We start from the raw sequence: 22,975 nt of genomic DNA, 5'->3' as shown, positions 1-22,975 counted from the left end.
GTGGACAATTTAAGTGTGAGCAAAGTGTTTGATTGATCTTGGAGCAAGTTAAAAGTTTGACATAATGTTATGGGCCAGAATGTCAGTATGTGTTGTACTGGTCTATATTAACTACACATCATAACCACATGCAATCATTGATTATTTGGGGATGACACTGACACCCTAAACAACATCCCCTAGCAAAGAATTGGTGTGAAAGAGTGCAGTAGCAGAGGAACAAAATGGGTGAGTTTACATTAATAGTTTCTTGAGAACCTAATCAAGTCTTGTTGCCCTTGGAAATTTGGTCAGAAAAGTGGCTGTATTGTGTCCATGTTCAATTTTAGTCAGTTGAGGGAGGCTATGAAGTAATTAATTAGCAGTGAATTATTATTCAGTGTAACACGTTGCACACAATGGTAAGCTTTGCTGAAATTTGTGATCTTGTGATTTCAGAACTTGAAGAGTCTCAAAGAAAATGCCCACCCTGCTGGTATAAATTTGCCAATATGTTTCTGATCTGGGAGTGCTGTCCGTTGTGGGTGAGGCTTAAAGAGTACATGCATCTGTTTGTATTCGATCCATTTGTGGACTTGGCTATTACCATTTGTATTGGACTCAACACCCTCTTCATGGCAATGGAGCATTACCCAATGACACCCCACTTCGAACGTGTTTTGGCTGTGGGAAACCTGGTAAGGTTTAACTTTTTTAAATAAAGGACTTGACGTACTATGTCTACTATCTTGTACGTGGGCTGATCCAATGATCCATTATTTCTCGTTTATGTGCCTGTCTATCTACTTCATTAAATCCTATCTGCATTTTCTTCTTGCTAATGTTCTTCTCTAGATTTTCTCCCTTAAATACATGATCTGCTAATTTTCTGACCCTCTTCCAAGTAGCTAGAAGTGTTCCACAATCTAGTCACCTCTCAAGAAGTTGCCCCTTAATTCCCTTTTACATCTACCAGTGATCATCCAATAATTTATAGGTGCAGTCAGGCAAGAGGATAACCAATAAATGAGAGAGAATTGTTTTTTCATTGGTGCATGTACCAAGAGTGAAAATCTTTTGCTTGCCATCCAGACTGATCATTCCATGTATCTGTACATTTAGGATGATGGAAAGACACAAATAATGCAAAATATAGTGTTACACTTACAGAAAGCACATTTCAGATAGACAATAAGGTATAAGAACCACAATGAGGTAGATTGGGAGATCAAGAGTTCATTTTCATTGTATAAGGTATCCATTCAAGAGTCTGATAACAGTGGGATAGAAGCTGTCCTTGTCCTAGTGGTGTGTGTTCTGAGAATTCTGTATCTTCTGCCCAATAGGGGATAGAAAAGAGAATGGCCAAGTTGAGAGGGGTCCTTGGTTATGTTGGCTGCTTTCCTGAACCAGTGAGAAATGTAGACTGAGTCAGTGGATGGGAGGCAGTGTTTTTTTTTTGCAATAGACCGGTCTGCATTCACAACTCTCTGCAATTTCCTTAGCTGTCTGAAGAAGTAAAGAAGCTGGTGTGCTTACCTGGTCACAGAACCTATGTGGCTATATTTGCACCTAGGAACCTAAAGCTCTCAACCATCTCTACACCAGCACCATTGATACTGACAGAGGAGTGTACCCCTCCCTGTTTCCTGAAGTCAATGGTCAGCTCTTTTGTTTTGCTGACATGGGGGGGGGGATTATTATCATGACACCATGTCTGTTGGCTGTCTATCTCCTTCCTGTACTGTCTTGTCATTGTTTGAGAACTGGCCCACTGCAGTGATGTTATCTACAAACAAGTGAATGAAGTGTGGAGGAGCAGTGGGACCGCAGAATGTGTCTGCAGATCCTTAAAGGGAGCAGGACATGTCACATGTCAATAACATAGATGAAGAGACACAGTGAGTCTTTATTAACCAAGGTGTGGAACATAAATGCAGAGAGGCCATCCTTATTGTATGCAACACAAGTTAATCTACACCTCAGGTACTGCCTATAGTTGCGACGGCTACATTACAAGTAAGCTGTGACAGCATTGGAGAAGGTGCAGTGAGAACTTATCAGGATGTTAGTAACGCTGGGAACTTATAGTGAGAATAAAAGATTGAATCAGCTGGGGTCACATTCCTTTGGATGATGAGAGATAATGTAGTTGAGTATAAAATTTTGAGAGGCCCGGAAAGAGTAAATAGCAAAAACCTATATTTTTCTCTTGGAGAAGAGCCAGAAACCAGAGTGCATGGATTTAAAGGGAGATGTGTGACAACGATGTTGGAATCGAGAGCTTAATAAACAATCTGTTTGGAGAACTGTAGTGCAACAGCAGATTGTTTGCTGCCCTTGGATTTAAAGTAATTGAAGGATTAGAAGGGAGGTGACAGTTAATTTTCCTTTTCCAGACTCAGATGGTGATGTGGGTATGAAACTTGCTGTATGAGAGAGTGGGAGAGGCAGAATTCCTCATCGTATTTCAATGTACACTTGAAGAATTATGTCCTGCAGGTCTATGGGCTGCGGAGCTCTTTTGAGCAGTACAGACAAAATGGGCTGAATAGCTGCTTCCTGTGGCCCAAGTTTTCTCTGCTTTATAGCCTGCAGATTGTTGCAAGTGAAAATGCCTTCAATTTGCCTTGTCAGATTTCTTAACTTTTTCCAGAGTGGAGTTTCAGCCTTTTCACCATTTTTCTTTTCGAAGCCATAGTTGTAATGAGATTCCCTGTCTATTTAAAAGAAATTATCTGAATGACACATTTGTGCTGTCCAAGTTCTCTGGCTTTTGGCAGGCAACATTAAATTGAAGGTCCAGTGATCAGTGGAAAGAGGAGGCATGCTGGAGGCGTTTAACTGCCTCGAGAAAGGTAATACCAACTTGGTTTACTTTCTCTGAAGCATTGCAAGCTGATGGGAAACCTAACACAAGTTTACAAAAATTATGAGAGGCAGAGATAGAGTATATGGTCAGAATCATTTTCCTGGGGTTGAAATGCCTAACACTAGAAGGTGTGGTTTTGAGGTGAGAAGTGGGAAAGCTTAAGGAAGATGTACGGGACAAGTTTTTTTTACACAGAGTCATAAGGAGCGGTCTACCAGGGTTGCTAGTGGAAGCAGATAAGATAGTGGCATTTGGGACTTTTTGATAGGCACATGAATATATAGAGGTTGGAGAGATGTAGATTATGTGTAGGTAGAAGGCATTAACTGAATTTGGCATCATACATAGCACAGACATTGTGGGCTGAAGGGCCTGCTCCTGTGCTGAACTGTCTTATGTTTTAATAATGCACTTTTCTCAGAGGCCACAATGAAAGATTTAATTCATGACAAATCAGGTAGATTAAGACAATAACACCCGAAGCACAGGAGCAGAATTGGGCCGTTTTGCCCATTGTGTTTGCTCTACCATGGCTGATTTATTTACTCCTCTTAACCCCATTCTCCAGCCTTCTCTCTGTAACCTTTGACACACTTACTAATCAAGAACCTATCAATCTCCTCTTTAAATATAATGACTTGTCCTCCATAGCCTTCTGTGGCAATGAAATCCACAGAAGTTTAATGATAATTGTGATGGAAATGGGTATCACAGTGGGAACTACATTTTAAAATTACTGGGAACTTGTGAAATGCACTGTGTAAGTGCAAATTTTCTTCTTTTCTGACTAAATGCTGCAGAAAATGTGTTGTACTTTTTTTTTAAGTGCACCAGCATAGGGAAAATCTGGTGAGAGGTTATAAACTGTTTGTGCTTGTTGTCATGAAGGAATAGGTAACATACAGGCTGAGACATGACCAGATATTGGGCTGGTAATAACAATGATATGATACTACAATTGTGCATAAAACAATAATAACAATACACCATAATTGTGCATAAAAAAAACTTGAGCATTCTGTGGTGTGTGCAAAGCATCCTGCTAAGAGACAGATGTAGTTTTCCTGGTCTCTGGCCCTCCTGTTGTTTGTCAACAGCAACTCATGCAGGGACGTGTTATAAATACAATATGTTCTTATATAACACTGTCTTGACTTGGCATTTGTTGGTGCATTACTGCCAGAATTTAAGCGATGATAGGAACAGTGAAGAGCAGTTTTATGACCCACTCATTTAGCATTTCAACTCTCAATTAGAGTACAATTGAGTACAATGTACAGTTACATCCACATTTAAGTTTGACACTAGCTGGCAGTTTTGTCTGGAAACCATTCTCAACTGAGCTTATGGAAGTCCAAGACGAGCTTGTCTAACCTGCCATTCAACTTTTGGACCCCCACCCCTCAAACTGAGTTCTGGGGTGCTCAAGTGGCAGACCCTACTACGTTGTGTATGGTAGTGCAAGGCAAGTCTAGGGTAGGCCAGTGCATGGCAAGTGTATTTACAGCAAACCCATTCATGTACTGCCACTGGAAAAAGGTAGCTACATGTGAGTAACTTAGTTTACTTCATTTACCTTCCTTTTTAATTAATTATTATTCTTGTGCCATTCAATAAATTATTTTTTGGCTGGTTACTTAAACCAACTCAAACAAGTTTTAAATATCACTAGCAGAGACATGTTAAGACAGTTCAAAGATTTTAGTAGTGGCCTAGACTTCTCCTGTTGAACAAGCTGACCTTCTGTGTGCAGCAAGAGTCTGACCAGGAGAACCAGTCAACTGATTGGGATTAAGTTTTGGGTGGCCTTCAGAGTCCACCCCAATCCTGAAAACCACATTTCGTTCACTGATATGTGAAGTCAAGTCTCATTTTATGTAGTTTAGGTGACCTTACAGACAATAAGGGCAGGTGCCACAGTGACCAGGTGAAGGCTTATACATGGAACACCCAGAAAGATGCTTAGCCAGCAACTCCCAACCTGTACATTCTGATCTGCAGCCAGAATGTTGAGTACTTCCTACACTTGCATGGACTTGTGTTACGGATTATATCAAAACATTCTAACTCTGATCTTTTTCAGGTCTTCACTGCAATCTTCACAGCTGAGATGGTGATGAAGTTGATAGCAATGGATCCATACTACTATTTTCAGGAAGGATGGAACATTTTTGATGGATTTATTGTGTCCCTCAGTTTGATGGAGTTAGGTCTGGCGAACGTTGAAGGATTGTCTGTACTCAGGTCCTTCCGATTGGTAAATATCAAGTCTTGGGATTTTGTGCCTTCACCTCTTTTTGTTTTGGAGTCACTTGCAGTCTCCATGGGTGAGGGTGTTCTCACTGACAAAATCCTGCAATGCACCCACCCTTCTGCCAATAGTCAGGGTATTTATTGATCCACTGACAACCAGGAATTCAGAGAGAGGGTGAAGCCATTCTGTGTAAAAAGGGAGTGTTGATAGGTATCTAGAGATGAAATGGGATTGGTGGAATTGCTTTGAAAGCTGATAGATCCAATGGGCCAAAGTTGCAAGAAAAGCTAAGAGACATAACTTGTAAGGGACAAGTCAGATTTTGGAAGAGTGAAATAGACCTGAGTGGTGTTCCCTGAATAAACTGTGGCTGGGTGAAGTTTGGGAGAAACAAAATGCTGAGCAGTGCTAAAGGTGTGCACAGAAGAATGAATGGGGACAATATAATTGAGATGTTCATGAATACAATCCATGACTTCCCCTTTGCTATTTCTTTCAGTTCCGGTCCCCTTATGAAATCTCCAATTATACCTTTGTCTCCAATCTCTTTGTCTCAGCATTAATGCTGTAGCATTGGGTAAAAAAGCCCTAGCCACTAGAATTCTCTCCCCTCTACATCTCTTCACCTCTCCCTTTTCTGTAAAACCCATCCCTAAAATCTACTACTCCAACAAAGCTTTCACTCATCTCTTCTACTTTCTTTTCGTTTGACTTGGTGTCATATTTTTTCTGATACTTGTGAATTAACTTGGGGTTTAATTTCTCTGTGTTGAAGGTGTATTATAGTTGTATTGGTTACTGCTACTATAAGGTGGCTAGCTAAATGGGGTACTGGTTGGCAGTGCAGGTATAGATTGGATTCTTGGTGCATCATCAAGAGGGAGGGATGGGGAGTTAATATACAAAGAACAAAAATGAATTGATCTATAAAATATGCCATGATGACAACTTTTGGAGAAAAGGACACCTGGTTGAATAGATACCACATCTCGACGGTAGAACTATCAGCTAAGAACAATGAAGGTACGTCTATGCATATGAGGCATTCATCAAGCTGACTTCACTTGCCTTATTAGACTCGAGAGGTTTCCTCTCTTTGAATTGAATGCTTTCAACCCCAATGTTATAACAAAGATTATTTTGCAAATCCCTTGAGATACGTTGGAATATAGAGTTCAAGAAATTGGATCACTTAATGCATTATTCAGTGTAACATAACTGAAAATTGATTTATTACCCCTTCCAAAGTAAAATGTAATATCATGGAGCATTTTGCTTCACTCTAGAAATTCAACCGCATGTTTCCTGAAATGATGTGCACCTGCATGCCAGATAGGATTTCCACATTTGTGTGGCAGCTAACATTTTTACCTCATCACCTGTTGAAGCAGTGCTGGGGAGAATTAGACTATGTTGTCCCAGGGGTAATAATTGTTGGGCACCGTGGGGCAACTGGGTTCCCACAACACAGCATGGCATTGCTGGATATGGTTCCTTGCTTTGATCGGTTGCCTACCCCCACCACACACAACCATGACTGCTCCCATGGTCTGTGCTTGCCTTGAAGCCCCCACCCTGGCCTTGCAGATCTGCCCAACCACTGCTCCTTGGGGTCTGACTGAAGTTTCTATCGATACACCCACATACAAAACAGTTGGCGCATTGCTGCCACTCTTCAGATGTGCAAGCATTTTTTGGCTATTTGCTTTGGGATAATGGTCAAAATCAGATTTGTTATCAATGACATTATGTAGAATATGTAATTTTGTGGCAGCAGTGGTGTGCAAAGATGTTTAAAATTAATATAAATTACAAAAGTAGTGCAAAAATAAAGGAATCATGAGATGGTGTTCATGGACCATTCAGAAATCTGATGGTGGAGGGTTGTAAGCTGTTTCTGCATCATTGAGTGTGAGTGTTAATGCCCCGGAAACTTCTCCCAAATGGAAGTAATGAAAAGAGGGCATGTCCCAGGTAGTGAGGATCCTTGATGATGGATGACACCTTCATGAGACTTTGCCTCTTGAGGGTGTCCTCAGTGGAGGGGAGGGGTGAGCCCGTGATGGAGCTGGCTGAGTCTAAACCCTCTGCAGCCTCTTGCAATCCCATACACTGGAACCTCCTTACCAGGCAGTGATGCAATTAGCTGGAAGTCTGGACATCAATGGAAATTTTCAAGAGTCTTCAGTGATATGCTGAATCTCTTCAAACTCCAAACAGAGTAGAGCTGCTGGCACACCTTGGTGATTGCATCAATGTGTTGGGCCCAGGGTAGATGCTCTGAAATGTTGTGTTCTCCCAATTTCCCCTTCCTGAAGTCCACAATCAATTCCTTGGTCTTGCTGACATTGAGTGCAATGGTTTGCTGATGAAGTTCTGAATCAACTTTGAAACAGCTCAATAATCTGATGTTACAAGTTCAGCCAACAAACTAATGAGATATATAATTGAGATCAGATGGGACAAGGAAACCTATTTTGTGTCATTTGCTATATCTGCCTTTAAAAATAACAGTTACTTCAAAAGCAATATATTGACTGTAAAACTCATTTGGTCATCCTGAGGGCATGAAAGCTGGCAGATAAATAAAGATTCCTACAGCTGTTTGTTGTTCTTCCCTCTGACGATTTATGACTGAAATTGCCATTGCTTTTCTTCATCAGTTTTTCTGCTTGTCTTACAGTTGCGAGTTTTCAAACTGGCAAAATCCTGGCCAACGCTAAACATGCTGATCAAGATCATAGGCAACTCTGTGGGTGCCTTGGGGAACTTGACATTGGTTTTGGCGATCATCGTCTTCATCTTTGCCGTTGTGGGCATGCAGTTGTTCGGTAAAAGTTACAAGGACTGCGTCTGTAAGATCCATGAAGATTGTATTCTGCCCCGATGGCACATGAATGATTTCTTCCACTCTTTCTTGATTGTTTTTCGTGTGCTGTGTGGGGAATGGATTGAGACGATGTGGGACTGCATGGAAGTGGCGGACCAGACGATGTGTCTCATTGTGTTCATGATGGTCATGGTTATTGGTAATCTCGTGGTAAGCAACAAACATTTTCGTGAAACTTGCTCAGGTTAAATAACATACAATGTCTTGGGTAGAAGCTTCAAATATTATTCCAAGCAACAACCTCTGTACAGTGTTGGGCTATGCCAAAGACTCCAGTAAAACAAAAATGGGTTGAGATTTTTCTTTGGATCAATGGTAAAGGAATGATCTTGATAGAAGCTGTCCACAAAGATTTAACAATCTCTGGGAAGTGGTCCATTCCTCTTAATGAGCAACACACAAAACGCTGGAGGAACTCGATGGGTCAGGCAGAACTCCTGTCCTGCTGATTTCCTCCAGCGTCAGTTGTGTTGTTTCCAAATTGCAGCATCTGCGGGCTCTTGTCCTCTCTTGAGGACATTGTTTCCAGTGATAAGTAACAGTGATGTGACCAGTAGGTACCAAATTGCACACCCAGTCATTAATTCTCATTTAAACATTTTAGAGTAAGAAATTAAAGGTGAAGGTTGAAGTAGCAAACAAAAATTTTAAGCTTTTTTTTTCATTTTAAAGTTCATTCTATTTTGAGCTGTTTTGGGAATCTGCAATAATATAAAATAATGTGACCCAGAGAGTTAGTTAAGCAATAATTATTGCAAATGAAAAGTAATTTACACTATGCAGCAAATTTAGATTCCCAAACCAAATTAAAGTAGGAATATTTCCAAGTTCCCCACCTCATCAGTTCACAACATTATTCCGGAGAAGGTGGCAAAACAAGAGCCCCCGTGGAGGAGCATGTCACTTAGATTTCTCTGTTCAACTGTATTCCTTCCCTGTATTCTATAAGTTATCATTTTCATTGTGTGCTCAGCAAAGACTATCTTGCTGTCATTCAATTTTAAAATGAATTGCTTGGTGTTTTTCAAACTGAGCTGGGGAGGAAGAATGAAGAATTTATTCAAAATTTAAATGTCAATTTTTGAAACCGACTAAACAGAATGTATTTTTCAATGTCCTTTTGCACACCTTTATTTCCTGCATAAATCTGTCCTTAATTCTAATGGTAAAGTTAATCTATTGGAGGGAAAATAATTTCAGCTGTAAATGTGAGAATGAATGTGATGTTCTTTGGGGAAAAAATGCAGAGAATTAAACCCACACGGGATGAGAATATGCAGCATTTGACTGTTTTGTTTTATGACATTTCCTGACAAACATATACATGTTTCATTTTAACATTGCACTAACAGACGCTTGACTGTATTGGTTTACTTTTAAAACAACTATTTGTTTGAGAATACTTCAGTGGTGTAGTTCATGCACTAAACTCTGGTAATTGTACTCCAAAAAAAAAATTAGAACAATTTTCTTGTTGGTAATGTTTGGAAAAATCCTCCTGGCATCATGTCTAATGTACGCTGATAAATATTTGTTACACTATAGGTACTGAACTTGTTCTTGGCCTTGCTACTGAGTTCTTTCAGCGCTGATAATCTGGCAGCAACTGATGATGACGGGGAGATCAACAACCTTCAGTTGTCTGTGATCAGGATCAAAAAAGGAATTGCCTTTATGAAAGTGTATGGGCACCAGTTTGTTCAAAAACATTTCAAGAGCAAAGATGCAGATGAAGCAAAGCCACTGGATGAGCTCATAGACAAAAAGGTGAACTACATAGGCAACCATACTGGTGCTGACATAAACCGAGAAATGGACTACCAAAAGAATGGCAATGGGACCACGAGTGGCATTGGGAGCAGTGTGGAAAAGTACATCATTGACGATGACCACAATTCCTTCATTCACAACCCGAATCTTACGGTCAGAGTTCCAATAGCTGTTGGTGAATCAGATTTTGAAAACCTGAATACTGAAGACTTCAGCAGTGAATCTGAAGTTGGTGGAAGCAAAGAGGTAGGAGAGGTGACTTGTGGTTCTTAACTATTGGTAATCTTTGCTGTTAAACCATGAGGTGCTAATGAATTTGGCAAAATACCCCACAATGTGAATTTGGTATCATAAAATGCCTTCTGGGTAAATTTGTTTTACGCCATTTGGGCATAGCATGTGTCCATAGGTCTTTGCTTGCCCTAGTGTTGAAAGTTTATGTTGAGTATCTGTCACCTGAAAGGATTGCTCTGAATTTCCCTTCTCTAATATTACAGCAGACTATTTAAATCCATTCATTAGAAATGGGTTAAATCTCCCCAGAAGGTGCAGAGGAGATTTACCAGGATGCTGCCTGGATTAGAGAGCATGTCTTATGAGGAGAGGTTGAGTGAGATGGGGCTTTTCTCTTTGGAGTGAAGAAGGATGAGAGGTGATTTGAAGGAGATATATAAAACTATGTGAAGCATAGAGTGGAGAGCCAGAGGCACTTTTCCCCAGGATGGAAATGGCTAATATAAGGGTGCTTAATTCTAAGGTGTTTGGAGGGAGAGTATAAGGGAAATGTCAAGGGCAAGTTTCTTTTTCTTTTTTTGCACAGAGTAGTGGGTGCATGGAATGCCCTGTCAGGGGTGGTGATTGAGGCAGATACATTAAGGGCACTTAAGAAACTCTCAGATAAGTACATGGGTGATAGAACAATGGAGGGCTATATACAGGTGTCCCCCGCTTTACGAATGTTCACTTTATGCCACTTCGCTTTTCTTTCTTTCTTTTTCAATCTTTTTATTAAATTTCATATATAAAAAAAAACAACACATAATAATGAATAGATTACAGATTCAATAAACTTGAGATTACATTAGTAATAGGATAATAATATCCTATTAAAACATCCATCAACAAAAGGTACATAAATCAATCAAGTCTATATAAATATATATGAAAAAAAAACAAAAATAATCATCGAAACAAGAAAAAAAAATTGAAATTATATATGAGAAAAAATATATATTGAAAAAAAATACTAAACTAAAACTAACATGGGCAATAATAGCACTTTATAAATATATAAAGGTGTCAAGAAAAGAACTCCGGAACTCCATACCTGAACAAGTATAAGTAGAGAAAAGGATCTGAAATAGGCCAAATTAATTCATATGAAAGTGTCGAATAAATGGTCCCCAGGTTTCTTCAAATTTAATTGAAGAATCAAAGATAGTGCTTCTGATTTTTTCCAAACTCAGATAAGAAATAGTTTGGGAGAACCACTGAAATGTAGTAGGAGGATTTACTTCTTTCCAATTTTGTAATATAGACCTTCTGGCAATTAATGTTACAAAGGCAATCATTCGTCTGATTGAAGGGGAAAGCTGATTGCCATCTTCATTTGGTATACCGAAAATTGCAGTAATAAAATGGGGTTGTAAATCAATATTCCATACTGAGGAAATAACATCAAAAATGTCCTTCCAATAGTTATGTAAAGTGGGACATGTCCAAAACATGTGAGTCAATGAAGCCACTTCTAAGTGACATCTGTCACATTGAGGATTAATATGCGAATAAAATCGGGCAAGCTTATCTTTAGACATATAAGCTCTATGTACAATTTTAAATTGTATTAAAGCATGTTTAGCACAAATAGAGGAGGAATTAACCATTTGTAAAATTTTTTCCCATTTATCTGTTGATATATTACATCGAAGTTCTTTTTCCCATTCTTGTCTAATTCTATCCGATATTTCTGGCTGTATCTTCATAATCATGTTATAAATAAAAGCTACTAATCCCTTCTGACAAGGATTAAAAGTAAAAATCAAATCTGAAAAATCCGATGGAGTTGAGTTAGGAAAAGATGGAAGAATTTTATGTAAGAAATTTCTAATTTGTAAGTATCTAAAAAAATTAGATTTAGGTAATTCAAATTTGTTGGATAGTTGATCAAAAGACATCAAAGTACCTTCAAAAAAAAGATCACGAAAACATTTTATACCTTTCCTTTTCCATATACTAAAAGCTTGATCTGTCAATGAAGGTTTAAAAAAAAAATTACATAAAATAGGGCTGTCCAGAGCAAAGTTTTTCAGATTAAAGAATTTGCGAAATTGAAACCAAATTCGTAGTGTATGTTTAACAACAGGGTTAGATATCTGTTTATTGAATTTGGCTAAATCAATAGGAAGAAAAGAACCAAGAACGGAAAATATAGAATATCCCTTAACCTCACTACATTCCAAATTTACCCACTGTGGGCACACAGGTGAATCCAAATCTAGTTTCCAGTACATTAGGTTACGGATATTATTCGCCCAATAATAAAATCTAAAGTTAGGTAAAGCTAGACCACCATCTATTTTTAGACTTTTGTAATTGCCTTTTGCTTAACCTAGGATTTTTATTTTGCCACACAAATGAGGAAATTTTTGAATCAATATTATCAAAAAAAGATTTAGGAATAAAAATTGGTAAAGCTTGGAATAAATATAAAAATTTCGGTAAAATCATCATTTTAATAGCGTTAATCCGACCAACTAATGACAAAAATAAGGGAGACCATCTAGTAGTAAGTTGCTGAATTTGATGAAGCATAGGTAAAAAATTCAGTCCGAATAAATCTTTATATTTCTTGGTGATTTTTATACCTAAATAGATAAAGTTATCAGTAACAACTTTAAATGGCATCCTATCACTCAATAAGGTTTGCGCGTTTAAAGGGAATAACTCACTCTTATCTAAGTTTAACTTATAACCAGAAAAGCTACCAAATTGAGCCAACAAGGATAAAATAGCAGGAATAGACCTACTAGGATTAGAAATATATAACAACAAATCATCAGCATAAAGCGATAAATTGTATAACTTCTCATTACGGGTAATACCAAAAATATTAGGAGACTCACGAATAGCAATAGCTGAAGGTTCTAATGCAATATTAAATAATAAAGGACTTAAAGGACAACCTTGTCTCGTACCACGAAATAATTGAAAAAAAGAGGATCTATAATTATTTGTAAGAACAGAAGCAACAGGTTTATAATATATTAATTTAATCCATGATATAAAATTAGGACTAAAATTAAAGTTTCTCAATGCATTAAATAAATATGTCCATTCAACTCTATCAAAGGCTTTTTCAGCATCTAATGAGATAACACATTCTGGGGTTGTAGGTGATGAAGTATAAATTATGTTAATCAATTTTCTAATATTAAAAAAGGAATACCGATTCCTAATAAAACCAGTTTGATCTTCTGAAATAATCTGTGGTAATACCTTTTCTAATCTAATGGCTAAAATTTTTGTAAGAATCTTAGAGTCTACATTTAATAATGATATAGGGCGATAAGATGCACATAAAGTAGGATCTTTATCTTTTTTAAGAATTAGAGAGATAGTAGCTTCATAAAACGATTGAGGTAGTCTCTTCTTAACAAACGCATCATTGAAGATTTCACATAGCCAAGGAGAAAGCAATAAAGAAAAAGTTTTAAAAAATTCTACAATAAAACCATCAGGACCAGGAGCTTTCCCTGAGTTCATTGATGAAATAGCCTCTCTTATTTCATCCATAGAAATAGGAGCATCAAACAAGCTACAATCTTCATCTATCAGTTTAGGAATATTCAAGTTATTAAAAAAATTATCCATCGTAAACCGGTCACCGTCAAATTCTGATTGATATAAAGATTTATAAAAATCTTGAAAAGTGTTATTGATTTCTTTATAATCAGTAGTTAAATTACCGTCTTGTTTACGAATTTTAATAATTTGTCGCTTAGTCGAAATAGCCTTTAATTGATTAGCTAACAATTTACCAGTTCGATCACTATGAATATAAAATTGAGCCCTAGTCTTAATTAATTGATTCTCAATTGAAGAAGATAATAATAAACTATGTTCCATTTGAAGCTCAACTCTCTTCTTATAAAGTTCTTTGGTAGGAGTAACAGAATAAATCTTATCAATTTCTTTAATTTTATCCACCAATAAAGCTATATCTGAATATCTTTGTTTTCTTTTACCAGCGGAATATGAAATAATTTGTCCACGAATAAAAGCCTTGAAAGAGTCCCAAAGTATTCCTTTATCAATCTCTTCATTATAGTTTGTTGAAAAAAATAAGTCAATTTGTTGTTTTATGAAGGTAATAAATTCTGGATCTTGAAGTAAAGTAGCATTAAGTCTCCAAGATCTAGTATTGATAGAAGAGTCCGGAATCTTGATAGATAACTTCAAAGGCGCATGATCCGAAATAGCAATAGAATCGTATTTACAATCAATAACATCTGTTAATAAACGATGATCAATAAGAAAATAATCAATTCTAGAATAACTATGATATACATGTGAAAAAAATGAAAATTCTTTATCTTTAGGGTTCAAAAACCGCCATATTTCAGTAATTCCAGAATCAACCATAAAAGAATTAATAAGTAAAGCTGATCTATTCGGAAGAGTTCGAATAGGTTTAGATCTATCCATCGAAGGATTCAAACAACAATTAAAGTCTCCACCCATAATCAACATATATTCATTCAAATTAGGAAGAGAAGTAAATAAACGTTTAAAAAATTCAGGACAATCAAAGTTTGGAGCATAAATATTAACTAAAACAACTTTCCGATTAAAAAGTGAACCAGTTATCAACAAAAATCTACCCTGTGGATCAGAAATAATTTCATAATGTGTAAACGAAATTGAGGCGTCTATAAAAATAGACACACCCCTAATTTTAGCGGTACAATTTGAGTGAAATTGTTGTCCTTTCCAGAACCTAAAAAAACGTTGATTATCCTCCCTCCTAATATGGGTCTCCTGTGCAAAAATAATATTAGCGTTCAATCTATGGAATACTTTAAATATTTTTTTACGTTTAATCGGATGATTTAAACCATTAGTATTCCATGAGATAAAGTTAATAGATTTATCCATCATACCAATATTAATTGTGTGTATCATAAAAGGTTAAAAAGACACATAACCCACAATTTAGGAAGAAGGAAAATTGATTCAGGAGCAAACGGAGATCCTGACACCTCAACAATATTAACAATTTAAAGTCAGCCCATAAACTAAAAGCAAAAAAATAAAAAGCAAAAGCATGAAAAAAGATCCCTCCCCCCTCCCCCCACCCTTTGAAAGAAAGCCAAGCGGCAGGCGCATAAACTAATACTAATATTACCCCCATTTCAAGATGGCAGCTCCATAAGAAAATTTTTTAAGAAAAAACTATATAACACCCTAATTAAAATATAGAGTTGCAAAAAAAAAATATATATATATATATACCTACATATATATATATACATACACATACACACACATATCAGACAAATCAAAAAAAAAACTAAAATAGTAAAACCAGAAAAATCATTAATAAAAAAAATGAACATTAAAGTTTAAAAATGTAATACACCTTTAAAAAAGAAATTCCATATTCAGATACAAAGATGACGTTTCACAAGCCAAGACTTATGGGAAGAAGAAACGACATTTTGAGAAAGCCATATTACAAAATATGAATATAAATTCAGCAATCTAATAAGAAAATTTAATTAAAAAAAAAGTTATCAAAATAGAATTTTTTTTAAAAAAAAGATTTAATAGACACTACAACATATATATAAAAAAAAACTAAAAAAAAAGAATTCAAAACCTTTGTTCCATTTCTAAATACAGGCAAGCAAATAAACGCTTATAAAAAGTAAAGACTTATGGGAAGAAGAAACGACATTTTGAAAAAATAATTCATTATTACAAAATACAAACGTGTATAAAAAAGGATATTATAAAAATTAAAACAGCATCTATAAGCAATAATAATAGTAGTAAAAAAAAAGACCCAGACCCATAGTTCAAAATAAAAAGTTATAACCCAACTTCCAGGGTTAAAACTTAAAATGAAATGACATCCTCTCTCCAAAAAAAAATCTTCAATGTAACTCATAGTTCAAGTTGCACTGGAGGATCGATATTCTTCAACAAATTTCTTCGCTTCTTCAGGAGTGTTAAAAAAGTGTAGACTGTTGTCGGGCAGCACCATTCTAAGCTTCGCTGGATACATTAAAGCTTGTTTAAATCCAATCGAATGAATCTCTGCCATCACTGGTTTAAAAGCGATCCTGGCTTTCATTACTTCATAAGAATAATCCTCAACTATTCGAAATGAGTAATTTTTGAAGGAGATCATACCTTTTTTACGAGCTAATCGAATTAGAAGCTCTTTCTCACGAGGATAATGAAGGCGAACAATCACCGCTCGTGGTTTATCAGGCACAGACGAAAGCCTCGCAACTCTATGAGCACGGTCGATAACAGGTTCATTTTTCAAACCTTCACCACCGAAAATTTCCCACAGTAATTTAGAGAAAAATTCAGTTAAATCACCGGACTCAACTTTTTCGGGAATTCCGATGATGCGCAAATTCTGTCTGCGAGAACGATTTTCAAGATCAGTAATTTTAAACTTATACTGATCTAAAGTTTTAGCAGTCGACTCTATCTTCTTCTCTAACACTTCAATTGTACGTGCTTTTTCACAAATTGATTGTTCAAGAGTCGTGATCTTATTTCCATGCTGTTGAACCTCTAACGCCTGCGACTGAAACTTAGTTTCAAGCGATTTAACAACTCCTTCAAGATCGGATATTTTCGAAGTAATCCTCCTTTCCAAATTTAACAGTTTACTGTCCAATTTACCTTCTAGTCTGCCTTCCAGACCCGCAAATTTAGCATCCAGTTTATTGTCCAATTTACCTTCCATACCCGCAAATTTAACATCCAGTTTAATGTCCAAAAGACCAGAAATTGCGTCGATGGATACAGGATCCTTAGCCGATTTCTTACTTGTAGCCATTTTAGGTTTGACAAGATTAGATCAACTATTATTTTAGGAAAAAAGGGTCAATCAAAGGTAGCAACTCATATGATTAAGTTCGAAAAGATCTAATTAAAGAGTGATTATAGTTAAAAAAATAAAGAGCGCCTAAAAGGCAGATGCTTACGTCGCCATCTTGAAACTCCACCCACTTCGCTTTTACAAAAGACCTACATTAGTAACCTGTTTTCGCATTTCAAAGAGGAATTTTGCTTTTACAAAAAATTTTCCCATATCAATTGATGGTTTTCCGCTTTATGCTATTTCAGCTTTAAGAAAGGTTTCATAGGAACGCTCTACCTTTGTAAAGGGTGGGGGGGGAGAGACACCTGTATAAGGGAAGAGTTAGATTGATCTTAGAGTAGGCTAAAAAGTTGGCCCAACATTGTGACCCGAAGGGCGCGTTCTGTGCTGGAATGGTCAATGTTCTTTGTCCTGCTAAATAACAATTTCGGAAAAAGCACTAAACGTACTTTTTTTTAACTTGATGTATTTGCAAACCAATTAGGGAGTGGAGCTGGGTGCGTGGGGTTAATTGGAGGTTGTTGGGAATTCGTGAGAGGTTCAGAATCTGAGGATTGGAGGATCAGTGCTTGTGATGGGTTTTGTAAAAGGATTGCAGTTGGGTGAGATTTACACACAAGAGCCATGAGCTTAAGGAAGGGAGTGGTGCTCCATACAGGGATGCTGCTCGGTTACTCAAGTACAGAGAATTGGAGAGTACTGCAAAGGTTGTTGTATCACCAGTATTATTGAAACTTGCTTGTTCTGAAGACGAGCATGCCTTGGAACAAACTGACAATAAACAATAGACAGTAGGTGCAGGAGTAGGCCATTCGGCCCTTCTAGCCAACACCGCCATTCACTGTGATCATGGCTGATCATACACAATCAATACCCCGTTCCTGCCCTCTCCCCATATCCCTTGACCCCACTATCTATAAGAGCTCTATCTAACTCTCTCTTGAATGCATCCAGAGACTTGGCCTCCACTGCCTTCTGGGGCAGAGCATTCCACATATCTACCACTCTCTGGGTGAAAAAGTTTTTCCGCATCTCTGTTCTAAATGGCCTACCCCTTATTCTTAAACTGTGGCCTCTAGTTCTGGGCTCATCCATCAGCAGGAACATGCTTCCTGCCTCCAGTGTGTCCAATCCCTTAATAATCTTATATGCTTCAATCAGATCCCCTCTCATCCTTCTAAATTCCAGTGTATACAAGCCCAGTCGCTCCAAACTTCCAACATATGACAGTCCCACCATCCTGGGAATTAACCTTGTGAACCTGCACTGCACTCCCTCAATAGCAAGAATGTCCTTCCTCAAATTTGGAGACCAAAACTGCACACAATACTCCAGGTGGGGTCTCACCAGGGCCCTGTACAGCTGCAGAAGAACCTCTTTACTCCTATACTCAATTCCTCTTGTTATAAAAGCCAACATGCCATTAGCTTTCTTCACTGCCTGCTGTACCTGCATGCTTGCTTTCATTGACTGATGTACAAGAACACCTAGATCTCATTGTACTTCCCCTTCTCCTAACTTGACTCAGTTTAGATAGTAATCTGCCTTCCTGTTCTTGCCACCAAAGTGGATAACCTCATATTTATCCACATTAAACTGCATCTGCCATACATTTGCCCACTCACCCAACCTGTCCAAGTCACCCTGCATTCTCATAACATCCTCCTGACATTTCACACTGCCACCCAGCTTTGTGTCATTAGCAAATTTGCTAATGTTACTTTTAATCTCTTCATCTAAATCATTAATGTATATTGTAAACAGCTGCGGTCCCAGCACCGAACCTTGCAGTACCCCACTGGTCACAGCCTGCCATTCCGAAAGGGACCCGTTAATCGCTACTCTTTGTTTCCTGTCAGCCAGCCAATTTTCAATCCATGTCAGTACTCTGCCCCCAATACCATGTGCCCTAATTTTGCCCACTAATCTCCTATGTGGGACTTTATCAAAAGCTTTCTGGAAGTCCAGGTACACTATATCCACTGGCTCAGTTTTCATAGTTTCATAGTGACCTAATTTCCTCATCAGTGTTCATCAAATAATAATCGATGTCTCTGAGCAGAGCCTGGTGCAGAGAACTAGTCATCGGCGCAAGCTTATTTTTAGTCAAAATTGCCCAGTCAGATTTCAAGTGGTGTGATTTGCTTTGGAAATGATGAATCATGTTCCTCTCCTGAAAAGGACTTCACATGCTTACTCTGGAACATTTTTATTTGTGCAGCTGAATTTCAAGGGCATTATGTTACTTCCTACTGAAGTAAATGTCCCAGTCATGTTGTGCTCCCTTGCAGCTCATTTCCCCTCTCAGCTTATCAGTTGAAACCTTGCACGTGTCTTTCCATCTGTCTGTCTTTCCATCAAAGGCATCAATATAGATTAAATTGTCCTTAGAATCTGATATATTATCTCTTGTATGATGTGAAATTTGTTGCTTTGCAACAGCAGTACAGTGCAAAGATGTGTAAAATTACAAAACATGACAAATAAAAGGAATAACAAGGCAAGGTTAGCAGAGCTGGGACTTTTCTCTTTGGCGTGTAGAAGGATGAGAGGGGACTTGATAGAGGTCTACAAGATTATGAGAGGTGTAGATAGGGTGGATAGCCAGTACCTGTTTCCCAGGACACAAATAGCAAACACCAGAGGGCATATGTACAAAATTAAGGGAGGGAAGTTTAGGGGAGACATTAGGGTTAAGTTTTTTACACAGAGGGTTGTGGGTGCCAGGAATGACTTGTCAGGGATGGTGGTGGAGGCTAAAACATTTAGGGGTATTTAAAAGCCTCTTGGATAGGCACATGGATGAAAGAAAAATAGAGGGTTATGGGGTAGTGTGGGTTTAGTACTTTTTTTAAAAAAAAAGAAATATATGGGTCAGCACAACATCAAGGGCCAAAGGGCCTGCACTGCACTGTAGTATTCTAGTGTCTAGATATGGTCATGGACTATTCAGGACTCTGTTGGCAAAAAGGAAGAAGCTACTGTATTTCTGAATTGCTGCATGTGTGTCTTCAGGCTCCTATAGCACTTCCCTGATGGTAGTCATGAGAAGAGGGCATATCCCGGATGGTGAAGGCCCTTAGTGATGGATGATGCCTTCTTAAGGTGCCATCTCTTAAAGATGTCGATGATGAGTGCTTGTGCCTTTTTCTCCCTCTGCACTCAGTGACAGCCAATCTAAAAATGGAACTCCTCCCTTCGCTCCCCCTCTGCAGATATTACCCCTCACCCTGTGAAACTTTAGATATCAAATACCCAAGGACCTGATTCAGTTACATATCCATTTCAAGTTGAGATTCTCTGTCCCATACCAATGGCAAAATATTGGGAGGTGGGGGTGAATTTTCTCTTTGCTAGGAGCAATCTTAAGATGACCACCAACAGTTTGGGACACTCAGTTTCTGCAGGGTTTAGATGAGGCCCAAATTTATTTATTTTTGGGAGCAGTGGATATCAGTTTATCTCTTATTACTGCTCGCCTGTGTGAGGTTAAAATCAGTGACTCATTTAAATTTTAATACTTCTTGGAGCAAGACTTTTAACCCAAAAGATAGCACAACAAATGAAGTGCTGGATCTTATCATGGATTATATTACTCTAGACAGGATAGTGGATGAAAATTTACCTTCAGCAGTATAAGCAGTGTTAACTAAATAGTCCAAAGGTTTTTGTTCAGGATGCATCCATGTTTGCATTGATGTTCCTTTGTTACGTACATATTATTTATCATCGATGCATGAATATGTAAACCTTGGATTTTTTTTCTGTCTGATTTATTTCCATTTTTACCATGTTGCCAAGGGAGTTGAAATTGTTCCTCATCCTGCACAATTCAAATGCATTACTGGGTTCACGCTTCAGACTGCAGACAACTATACGGCGATGATGAGGGGAAAGAAATTGATTCTGTCCCACACGACTGCATCTTCATGTGTAGAATTCCCAACCCACTCAAAATCATGTATTGTCCTCACAAAAAAATTCAAAAAATTTGAAAGTAAACAAAAAAATTCATCCGAATGTAACTTATCACACAGAAATAATAATATTGTATCAGAGGCCAAGGCACAATAATTGTGTTGTTCAGCGTTTACCTTTGTATTTTGAATATTATATCTTTAAACTTTCTTGTTGCTCTAAATACCCATGTGATGTTGGGCTTTTCAGAATAAACTATTCCAGGAATTAAACCTGCCACCTTTGGTCTGTTTTGTTTGCAGTTCCTCTTCTGCAATAATTGCTGCCCAGTACAAAATGGCTGACCATCAGTATCTGTGTCCTCACTTGACCTGCTGGGATTCATGCCTTCAGCAGGACATGTTGCTGTGAAGCTGCCATTCATGTATTTTTCTCTTGAACTTGCAGAAACTGGATGACACCAGCTCATCGGAAGGAAGCACAATCGATATAAAACCTGAGGGAGAAGAGGGTCCACCAGTGGAACAACCTGAAGAATATTTGGACCCTGAAGCCTGCTTCACTGATGGTACGTCTGAGTGTATAACTTGGTAAATTAGCTTATTGTTGTCACATGTACTGGCATACAGTGAAAAACTTTATTTTGTGTACTATGCAGGCATATCTTTTCATTACAACAGTGCATTGAGTTTGTGCCGTAACAGAGTTCAGATTGAAGGATTACAGTTACAGAGAAAGTGTGGGCAGACAGTAAGGTGCATGTTCAGGATGAGGTTGACTGTGACGTCAAGAGTCCATTTTAACATATAAGAGTACTGTTCAATAGTTTTGTAACAATGTGAAAGAAGCTGACCTTGAGTCTGGAGGCATGTGCTTTTAAAATCACAAACAGTAAAGTAAGGTGAGAGTAGATTCTCCCTCCTCCACCCCCCCAAAAAAAAAGCCTTTTAACCATGGCAGGTGAGCTCAGATCCATGTCATGCTTCTCATGTACAATGTGGGAATTCGGAGGCTGCCAGAGAGCCTAATGACTATGTGTGCTGGAAGTGAGTCCTGACAGACTGTATGTTAGCCCTGGAGCTGTGCATGGATTCATTCTGGAGCATCTGTGACGCTGAGAATGTTGTGCATAACACATTTAGTGAATCAGAATGAGGTTTCATATCATCGGCATATGTTATGAAATTTGTTGTTATGCACAGCAGTACAGTACATAATACTAAAAGCTAAAAATGACAATGCGGACGCACACAAAAAAAATAAATAGTGCAAAAAGAGGGGGGAAAGGTAGTGAGGTGGTGTCCAAGGGCTCAACGTCCACTTAGGAATCGGATGGCAGAGGGGAAGAAGCTGTTCCTGAATCACTGAGTGTGTGTCTTCAGGCTTCTGTACCTCCTACCTGATGGTATCAGTGAGAAAAGGGCATGTCCTGCGTGAGGGGGTGCTGAATAATGGATGTCCCGTTTTTGAGGCATTACCCCTGAAAGTGCCCTGGATATTGCGGAGGCAAGTGCCCATGATGGAAATGGCTGAGTTTACAACTCACTGTGGCTTACTTTGATCCTGTGCTGTGCCCCCCCCCCCCACACACCAAGACAGCAATGCAGCCAGTTACAGTTTTTCACAGTACAGTACTCATCAGAAATATATTCCAGTTAAGGACAGTAAGGGTGGGGAGAGCCAGCCTTGAACAACTAAGAAAATGGCGGATAGTATCAATCTGAAATCACCAAGAGTCATGGGAAACTGCAAGATTGGAATAACTTTAAGGAGCAACAAAAATACACAAGGCAAGCAATGAGGAAAGAGAAGATTCTAAAAGTAAGCTAGCAAAAACTATAAAAAATATAAAAACAGATGGTTAAAGTTTTTAGTATAATATAAAGTGGAAAACAGTGGCTAAAGTGATCATAGGTCTCCTGGAGAATGAGGAGGAGGAATTAATGTTGGGTAATGTGGAAGTGGCTGAGGCCTCGAGAGACTATTTTGTGTCGGTCTTCATGGTGGAGAACGTGTCTGCGATGCTAGAGGGAGATGTGTTGGGAGGTGAGGACCTCAGTGCAATTGCATCCACTAAAGAGGTAGCAGTGAGCAAACTAGTGGGCCTAAAAGGTAGACAAGTCCCTGGTCCCAACAGGATACATCCCAGAGTACTGAAAGAACTGGGGG

At 38.2% G+C, this 22,975-nt stretch overlaps 1 protein-coding gene across 11 annotated transcripts in view; it reads left to right on the top strand.

The window, feature by feature from the left end:
- LOC132384676 (sodium channel protein type 8 subunit alpha-like) overlaps window positions 1-22,975 on the top strand; it is a 231,184-nt gene that overhangs the window by 160,687 nt on the left and 47,522 nt on the right. For all 11 annotated transcript variants that reach the window (XM_059956036.1, XM_059956034.1, XM_059956037.1 and 8 more), the window contains 5 exons: window positions 439-677; window positions 4,935-5,108; window positions 7,789-8,145; window positions 9,541-10,011; window positions 21,254-21,374. In XM_059956036.1, the coding sequence (XP_059812019.1) occupies window positions 439-677; window positions 4,935-5,108; window positions 7,789-8,145; window positions 9,541-10,011; window positions 21,254-21,374 (1,362 nt within the window). The remainder of the gene's footprint in view (window positions 1-438; window positions 678-4,934; window positions 5,109-7,788; window positions 8,146-9,540; window positions 10,012-21,253; window positions 21,375-22,975) is intronic.

This window comes from Hypanus sabinus, chromosome X1, assembly GCF_030144855.1.
Source record: "Hypanus sabinus isolate sHypSab1 chromosome X1, sHypSab1.hap1, whole genome shotgun sequence".
Taxonomy (NCBI): Eukaryota; Metazoa; Chordata; class Chondrichthyes; order Myliobatiformes; family Dasyatidae; genus Hypanus; species Hypanus sabinus.
The sequence above is the reverse complement of the archived record's forward strand: the minus strand, read 5'-3'. Positions and strand labels throughout refer to the sequence as shown.